The 9,260-nt window shown below is 38.9% G+C and overlaps 1 protein-coding gene and 1 long non-coding RNA gene across 7 annotated transcripts in view; one reads left to right on the top strand and one right to left on the bottom strand.

The window, feature by feature from the left end:
- klhl29 (kelch like family member 29) overlaps positions 1-9,260 on the top strand; it is a 273,769-nt gene that overhangs the window by 83,327 nt on the left and 181,182 nt on the right. For all 5 annotated transcript variants that reach the window (XM_017302254.1, XM_008398295.2, XM_008398293.2 and 2 more), the window contains one exon: positions 3,855-4,160. In XM_017302254.1, the coding sequence (XP_017157743.1) occupies positions 3,888-4,160 (273 nt within the window). In that variant the 5' untranslated portion in view covers positions 3,855-3,887. The remainder of the gene's footprint in view (positions 1-3,854; positions 4,161-9,260) is intronic.
- LOC103457858 (uncharacterized) lies at positions 7,278-8,950 on the bottom strand. Of its 2 annotated transcripts, none has more exons than XR_532491.2 (3): positions 8,392-8,950; positions 7,787-7,901; positions 7,278-7,689 (listed from the first exon to the last, which is right to left on the bottom strand). It is a non-coding gene; the product is annotated as an uncharacterized LOC103457858 (long non-coding RNA). The 2 variants fall into 2 exon arrangements; XR_532490.2 differs by having other exon boundaries at positions 7,279-7,692; positions 8,392-8,949.

The following is a 9,260-nucleotide window of genomic DNA, read 5'->3' on the forward strand; positions in this document are numbered from 1 at the left end:
CAATCAAGAGGCTACTAAAAAGTTTTTATAAATTTTGAGTCAAAAGTTTTACTGAATATGTGGAAGTATTGTTTCAGTGGACCGATCGCCTGTCAACCCCTAGGGAAGGACAAACACACAGACGTGAAAAAGTCATTGCAGAATGTCATTGCTTATAGCTGCTTGACTGTTTCAATTGCATTTCGTTTGAGGTTTTGTTTTCAGTTGGCAACGAGTGTGCCATCTATTTTTTTCACAGCTATGCATGCCATTGACGGGGCCAACAACACCTGTCAACACTGTGCAGCCTCGTTTATTTGCTCCAAGCGCAGTCAATGAAAGGCTACCTCATTTTTCAGTTGTTGGGTTTTCCCTTAAAAACCACTTTGAAATGTTTTGGTGGTGGTTTAATCTAAAACTATTGGCTTGAAACTAACATTTTCTTGCCAGCTAAAATGTTACTGAACAGATGCAATCATAAATAATAGATTAAAAAGGACTGATATTTTTATTAGCAAAGAAGCTTTTAAAATGGCTTCTTCCACTTTACAATATACACATCTGTGATTTCTCATAAAATCCTACTTGAATACACAGAAGTTTGCTGCATAGTTGAAGAGGCGTGAATATTTTTACAATGTGTCACCTCCTGGATATTTTTGTGAAATTAACCTTTTTGTATTATATTAGTTCTACAATACAACTGCTTTGATATCGACTGCAAATTATTATATTTTTGGTTATTGAAATGTCATGACACCCATCAGAAAACATATTTTTCTTACATTCATTAGAGAAATGAGACACATTTGTGCTTGGGCTACTATTCCTAAACTTTTTAGTTCCTTTTTCTCAAACCGCAAAGGCGTATAAAGTCTTAGTTTCTCTACCACATTGTGTGAGTTGTTGCTGTATTTGGAGCTGCACCATCAAACTCCCCAGAGATGGAACATGCAAACCTGGCTGAATTTCTTTTCCTGCATAATCAGCTGTATTGATTTGTTCTCCTTTGCTTTCATGTGCTTAGACTTTTTACAGGAGACAAAACAGTTGTCAGTTTCTCAGTAAATCAGCATTTGCGATAGCAGAGCGAAATGTAGGAATTGTTTAGTTAAATTTAGTGATGGAATAAAATGTAAAAAACAAATAAAATAAGATAAACATGCTGTCAACCTTTTTTTTTTAAGAAAAAAAAAAGCTCTTTTCAGAAATTTCTCCTTTCATTAGAATTTCTGACTACGTTTTTATATCTCTGCTGCATTGAAGAGCTCCGGAGAAAAAGCAGTACTATCTTGCACCAACTCTACCATTGTTAAACTGACCTAGCACCTTGTTACTTTCTCTGTACATATTTTGAAAGATTCAGCAAGGTTGGTATGCTGGGAAATTTTAGGTTGTTAAAAGGGGTTACTATGGAGAAGGAGAGGTTACTGGAGAGAGCGTGAGAGTCTTTCCCATGGCTTTTAGTTTCCTCTTTTTTTTTTAGGTCAGTTGCCACAGATCCATTTTCAAAGTTTGTAGTTAAAATTTAAGTTTCTTCTTTCTTTTTTGTTTACTTGCAATGTTTTCTTTTTAACAGTACACCAGAACAAAATCCTACTCATCCCATCCCAGAGGAGAGATCAGCTGGTTTCTCAGATTTTGTTCCCATTACAGCATCTGATTCTGAAGTACTTTGCCCACCTTATGCAATGCTTGATTTTCCTTTTTTTTCTGCATTCTGGTTCTTTAATTAAATTAAGTGATGCTTTTATTAGATGCCGTTATGAGATTGGCTGATTTGCTGTTTGCGTTAAACAGCAAACGGGCAGGTATGCCTTATTAAGTGGCTGACTGTACAAATTAACATGGCAACCCTGGCCAGAAGCAACCCAAAGAACAACAACTGGTACATTATGTAAGCACCATCTTAATGTTTATCTCAAACTGTGCAAAGGAAGGCAAGTAGAAATTAAAGGTCAGGTTTTGACCAATGACGTTCTGTGTGTGAAAATCCTCCGTCCAAAATGTTGCTGAAGCAGGACGTGTATGACGAGTGGCTTCATGCCAGCCCACTGCGATGAGACATTATTATTCATGACTGTTTAATTTGGTGACCGGAGACACCAGGGAAGTTGAAGAGGTGGCATAGAAATGGTCTGAGTTGGCAGTGTCTAATAGTTTTAGGGGAAGAGAAAACTTTGCCTACAGCTACTAGAATGAAACTACATTGTTCTGCATGAAAACATCTTTTTAATGGATGACACAGGCTCTGTGCCAAACTTGGAAAATACCACCTGGGGTAGAGAGAGGGAGAATAAACAGTTATATAAAGTAAGGAAACTGTAAAGATTGGGAAATTTCTTCATCTGCCTTTCTCCAGATTGTGACCAGCAGCTTTAGGGTGTGGATATTAGCGTCCCTATAAAAAAGGACAAAGTCAGAGGGTGCTTTTCCACTCTTCCTGTTGGATTTCTGCTTGTTTGTATTAGACATTTTTGCCTTTCTGGATGTCTAGGGTGACTGAAAAAAGTTGATTTTGACATAATTGATTCATCTGACCAGATATTTAGACTGGATCATTGTGATCTGCTCCGTTTGATGTTGTTTTGCACTTGGAAGCTGTTCTCTTTGAAGAGATCTTCCCTGTGACACAGTGCTGCAGTCACCAAATCTCACACGGCTCCATTCATGTCAAGACCCAAGCAGCTGAGGAGAGCGTCGCCCACACAGAAAGTTTTTGTGAAGAAACTTTTGTCTAAGATGACGTCAAACTATTAAAAATGTTTTCTGATGTTTACTCCAAAATGTTTTCTTTTTGTTGCCGTTCATGTACGGTCATTCATATTTAGCGTTTTCTGCTTTTGAACCCGCACTCCCCACACGCAGGCACACAAACATGCATGTGCGCACAGCAGCTGCCATTTCAAGGCGTTCTCTCCACTGAGAGGCAAAGAAACAACGTGACAGACCCCAGCGTGCAGAATAAAGACTTATCATCCGCTGTCATTCTCTCCCTCACAGACCAGGGGATTTTGCATGAGACTCGCTAAACACTCTTTGAGGCTATTTATTTATTTATTTCATCCGTTATCAGGGGGGCCCTGTGAGCATAACGGGCCTTTGGTGAGATTGAGCACAATGTACTTCAAAACCCCCCTCTGCGATAGATTTCCGCTCCTTATATCCTGTACGTCTTTGATTTACGATATAAGAGTCGTACGTCGCGAATGCAGTACAATAAACGCCCAACTCCGTGCCGATGTAATTCTGGCTCGCTGTCGCCTCTCAGCCTTTCACAGCCTGTCGCGCATGAAAAGGGGAGACCCCTGAAATGCACTTGAAGGGCAGTGTGATTGAATTAACCAGCCATTAGATGTAGGAGATGAGCTGTAATTGCATGGGTATTTATCTATTCAGATGAAAGAGTTTTGACCGCGAGGTCATGTTACTGCTGTGCTGGCCCGAGGATAAAAATGTGTGTACCTGTTTACGTCTTCCCCAGTCGTGTTGTTTTAACCTCTCGTCGTAGGGCCCAGATTTCCCGTGTAACAGCTTTGCTCCTCGTGGCGTAACGCGTGGATGATGTGGCTCAGCAGTGCTCATCTCCCTCCATGTTGCTGCAGCCTTCATTAATGACCAGGAGAACAGGAATTAGAAGCGTTAAATGATCCACAGTGTCAGGTAGCATGCGGGCAGATGCTGTGTGAGCTTTTACTCTGTCATGTCACTGTGTTCTTTCCCTGCTCCACCTGATGTCTTACTCGTTATTTTTCCTCTTTGTACCTCCTTTTTTTCCCCTTTTTGTTAAATGTTCTTTTGTGAGTTATTCCTGTTTCCACCTCCCATCGTAGAAGAGAATGTCATCCTGACCTTCTGCTTTTCATTTCATGTAGGCCTGCCCCCGTTCTTCCCGCTGAGAGGAAGTGATGTCACGTCACCACCACCGTTTTGAGAGGGACTACCGGGGACCCTGGGATCGGCGAGACATCCGTCCCTCCGGCCTTCACAATGGAGGAGCCAACCATAGCTGTGCCTCTGCCGTCGTCAATGGCAACAACCGTCCGGGGCTGCTTCCCCTCCCGGTCATCCCTTCTCTCCTCCCCACTCCGGTTACAGTTGCCGTGACAACGTCGAGCTGTGACCTAGTGGTCAAGCGAGGCATCACGGTGGCAGGATCAGTAGCTCCGGCGTCGGCCAAGGTAAGATGGGGCTTTCTTCTTCCCTTGTCAGACATGTCAAGTTTGCTCCTTTACTGTATCAACTTTTTAAATTTATCACGATGCCCCAACCGGACAGAACATCCAGCTCACTCCCAGCTTTTAGGCCTTCCCTCTTTTCCTCTGTCTTCCACTTTTCCCTTCGCACATCCTAAAAAATATTGCAGCACCACCACGTCTGTCTTCATGGATCATCTGACTCACCTCTTCAGGCCCCTCCGCCCTCCTCCCCCTTTTATTCTCTCTCTGCTGCCTCCTCCACTCTCCACCTTTATCCCTCTCTCCAGCTTTGCTGCTCTCTCCGCACTTTCACTGTCCAATGCCTCTTTCTTGCCAAACCATTTTCCTTCCATCTTCATTTTCTTTCTCTGCCAAATGGCAGGCTCGTCCTGCTTTTGCCTCCTTAGTAATTCTCCTCTTTCATTATGTAAATGACCCCTGACAGTTGCTCAGATGGATGCTGCTGTCGCAAGCGATGGTTAGAGGGGAACTAAATAATTGTAGGAGGCCTAATTTGAAGTGGTTTTGAAAATGTCTTGCATCTAAACGCCCCATGATCATGATGTTTGGGCCAAAATCTGATTGTAAAGCAACTTATATGAGGGTGTGTATTAGAGGTGCACGAACCACATATTTCAGGTGACTGACTTTTGATCCCTGGTTGATTCAAGCTGCTGGTACTCTGCTGTTTCTTTTTTAAACTGTTACAAAATACTTCTTGGATGCAGCATTACATAATAGAAACTTTAAAAGACTTTAACTGTCCCGGTTGCCCATTTGATGAATGTTTGTAGTGATTAAAAGTTTTGGGGATGAAGGTGGGAGTTCATTTTGATCAAGGTCATGAAAGAAAAGGATTATAAAAATGTGGGTTATTCATATGCAGTATTGTCGTTGCAATGCACCCCTACTGTCTAGGCTTTCATAAACAGTGATTTTATGCTAATTCAGTAATCAATATAATCTATTTAACAATATTACAAGCTGAGCTGACATCACATAAGTGGAGGTGTGGTGTAACTGTAGGTCATGTTTTTACTATATAAACACAGACAAAAGAATTCAGAGTTGATATTTTTATCCTCCTTTAGCACCTTTTGTAACGGTTAGCATGCCAAATGAGCTTAGCATCTCTAAACGACAGTTTCTGTATTCCCTGGAGAAATTAGACCTTTATTGTGATGCTGAGATCTCCCACAGTCTGAAAACGTTCCTAAATCAGACATATTTAAAAACAAAGGTTCAAAGCACAAAGGGATGAAGAAGAGAAACCTTACTTCCTGCTATTAAAATGGTTTCTGGGTCAAATTACTCCTTTGCCAATCCAAAAGCAAAGGATTGGCAAAGTGACTTTCCTAGAGTTGGCTTAAGTAAATGTTATGTAACAGGCTTCTGCTTTTCCCCTGGATCAGTCTGGTGTGAAATGACAAAAATGGCAAAGGAGTGCAGTAACACTGTTCAACGTCCAGCTCTCTGTTTCAGCAGGCAGAGTGAACATTACATACCTCTGTTAAAAAAAAATAAATAAAAACAATCAGCCTGTTTTTAAATATCTTTTATAGTGGATCAGATCGGTATGGTTACCATCTGATTTGATTCAACCACTGTTAATATGTTCTTTATTCAGGAATGTGGTGTGTAGACCAATCAGATACCCAAAAAACAGAAGAGATGTGCAGCATCCTGACTTATGTCATGTGCAGTTTGGTTCTCCGTTGCATCCTGGGATTTGCTGGTGAGCCCTTTTGTCAGCATCATGTGAAGGAAGGAAGTTCTTCACCAAGAAATGAAGAACACCACTTTCCGCCTATTTTCTCTCCCAGCCTCCAGCTAATGAATAGTCATCTACTTACTTTCAGAGCTGTTCTATACCAGAAAATCTTTTACTTTAAATAAACCTACTTCTTCTTCTTTTTGGTTTCCTGCTCTCAGAGGGGTATGCATTTGTAAGAGCAGAGGTAAACAATGCAGTGGTAATTTACCCCCTAAGAGCTCATCATTAGATTCCCCGCTGAATGTACTGACCACAGAAACAGTAAATCTGCTCTGGCACCACGTAGCCATGTTTTTTTTTCTTTCTTTTGCTGAATAATTGCTTACATTCAGAGCAAGTCTCTCCAACTCCCACCATGGCTATTGTTATCATTCAATGAGTGCCAGTGCAATTAGGTGCTTTGCCTTGCACAAATGTTCACGTATAAAAAAAAAATTTAAAAAAAGCTACAATGTATGTAGGAATGTGGACTGGACTGCAGATGTATAGATTTTTTTCCTCAAGATGTCACCCTTAATTTAGGATAACAGACTTTTGTTTGAGGCTGTGTGTGCTTTTTACAGTGCAACTGAACAAATAAAAAGGTGAGCTATGCCATGCATTATGCATTAAAGCCCCTTAATCCTAAATGAAATCTTCCACATAAATCACCTAGCTCAGTAAATTAATCATCTAAAAGTCTGAGCTTAAGCACAACAAACCTACCCAAGGCATAGTAAGTGTAAGATATATTATCTTATTTTAAGAAAAATTATCTCAAGTAAAGAAAATGTTACTTGACACTGAATTTCTTGAAATGGCGTAAAATGTTCTTATTTTAAGAAAAATGTTCTATGTATTAAGAAAATAAATCTCATATATTCTATTTGTATTAGTAAAATTGGCTTGTTTTAAGTACAAATACACTAATTTTAAGATATTTGTAGGTTTATCTTGGTAAGATATTTTTTCTTGTTTTGGAAAATCTTGTCAAGATAAATTTTCTTGTTCTGTTGGCAGATAATTTTTCTTATTTTAAGAAAATTATGCCCTATTTTTGTACTTTTTTTTCTTGTTTTTGAAAAGGGACTTTTTGCAGTGATATACCTAAATCTAGTTTATTTTTATTGTTGCATAGGATTAAAATATATATTTCGTCATAGCTTTACTCAAGGTTCTTATGCCAAGACAAAAATCCAAAAATTTATCCTGTGAATACTGCAACAAGAGATGTTATTGGCTTGCTGAAATGAAGACATRAGTTCAATTACTTTTAACATCTTTATTACRTTTAAGTTTCACWTAAACACAATAAAACATGACTACYGGTCAGAATTTAAAGTCTGGATGGGCATCTGATTCTGAAACAATCCTGTAAAATGACAGAACAATGAAGATCTGATACAACTGCCGCACTCATAAGATGCTTTAAGAGTCAAGCAAACCAAATTGTCCAAAGCAAAAAAAAATCTTGGGATTAGATGTCAACAATAGGAGCTTCCTCCACAATGAACTTCTTCCAATAAGCCATAGCCTTTTATATGTGGAAGTCTTGCCTCAGTTACGGACGCTGTTCTCAAGACATCTGTCAGCAGTACAGAGAGGAGTGGCCACAGACACACATGCTGAAAGGTGTAGTAGCTATGATGTCCTCCTTTCAGAAGATCAGGACAGGCATGGTTCCAATGGCCAGTAGAAAGTTGGTTTCACGATCACCGCAGAGCTGRAAAGTGGTCKTGTTTGAAGTTGTTGGGTCATCTGCTAATTGGAGCACAGACAGAAAAACAATCACAAAACAAACCACGTTTTAGGGACTTATCAGTGTAATGATGAATCAGTATCATAAATTTCTTACCTTGAGAATGTGAAGGACGCCGCCACTTGCAATTCCCAAAGTTTCTTGTAGATGGTGCAATACGTTATTGGAGATGTGTCTGGCATAGGCTTCACCATGGCAACAGTTTGGTTTACTTGAAAAATAAAACAAGTCTTATTTTAGTTCATGTGCTCAATTACAATATTACATGAATTCAAGATGGCAAGAAAGTCATTTTAATTAAATCAAACTAGGACTACTTAAATTCACCAATTAAAAATAGTGTTTAAAATATCCTGGCAACAGTGTGGAATATCTAACCTTGTAGACTCATTGCATTTAAGTTTTTAAATTACAGCACATCAAACACCCTCAGTTAGTGAAATACTAGGCGGAATTGCCCTTTAACCATTTCCCGAATCAGAAGCTACGAATGAGAAGCCATCTTAGCCATGTTAAAAAACGGAAGCTACCATGAACTCGTGTCGATATTATTTTTAAGCCACAGCTATTGTGGTTAATAACTGTTCAAAGCTCACATTCACAAGAGCGGCTCTTTAACCGCGGATGAAAATTGGCATATCACGACATGCTAACTAGCTTCAGTTAGCTTATCTTAGAAAGACAGACAACTTTAAACTTACCTCTGAGTACAGCAGCTGTAGGGTCTATACACGTAAAAAAGTCCTCCATCTTCATCCATGTCCAACCGAGATTAGAGAATTTGCCAAAAGAAAATCTTATAAAAGTACAGTAGATAAAAGCTTAGTTAGGCTKTTACAACTGAATTAACCGTTAATCAGGGCAGTTAAATGATCTCTKGCGTTGCCGTTAGCGATGTGCGGATTGATACTGAAATATCGATTCTTCCGATACCAAAACTTAATTCTTTAAAATCTATTGTCAGATCCAAGGATCAATACTTTCAACACTTTAGTAATTTGAGATAATGTAGATTAACAAGAGCAAGTTAGAAAGTAACTAAATTATTGAGATCTTGCCTAAATGAAACGTTGTTAATGGGAACTACTTTTTCTTCCGCCTGGTAAGTATGTAATGTGTAAGGACGTAATGCCCAAGCGCAGCGTGCTGCTGACGCTCACTCACTCAGAAATGAACATGTTGACAGATTATAAAAAAAGTGACACGGAGCTATTTCAGCTGTCATCTTATAGTAGTTTTAATAATTAAACAATGATGTACACTGCTCAAAAAATAAATAAATAAAGGGAACACTTAAACTGTTCCCTTTATTTTTTTGAGCAGTATATTTAGTAGGGTTATTACTTTACTAATTTTCTTTTTTTTAGTTTGCAACTCCATTTTCATATGTTTTGTATATTTCTGCTGAATTAAAATAGCTTATAGTAAACAAGATTGTTGTCTCAATGTACTTCTGAGTTTAAAATGAGTGCATCAGAGTACATTGTGTTCTTTTTATGAAGCCAAGATATGGATTACATTTATTTTTTATTTAATTAAGAAACAAATTAACTGTCTTTGCACAAAGTAT

The sequence above is a fragment of the Poecilia reticulata genome, linkage group LG21 (assembly GCF_000633615.1).
Source record: "Poecilia reticulata strain Guanapo linkage group LG21, Guppy_female_1.0+MT, whole genome shotgun sequence".
Classification (NCBI taxonomy): Eukaryota; Metazoa; Chordata; class Actinopteri; order Cyprinodontiformes; family Poeciliidae; genus Poecilia; species Poecilia reticulata.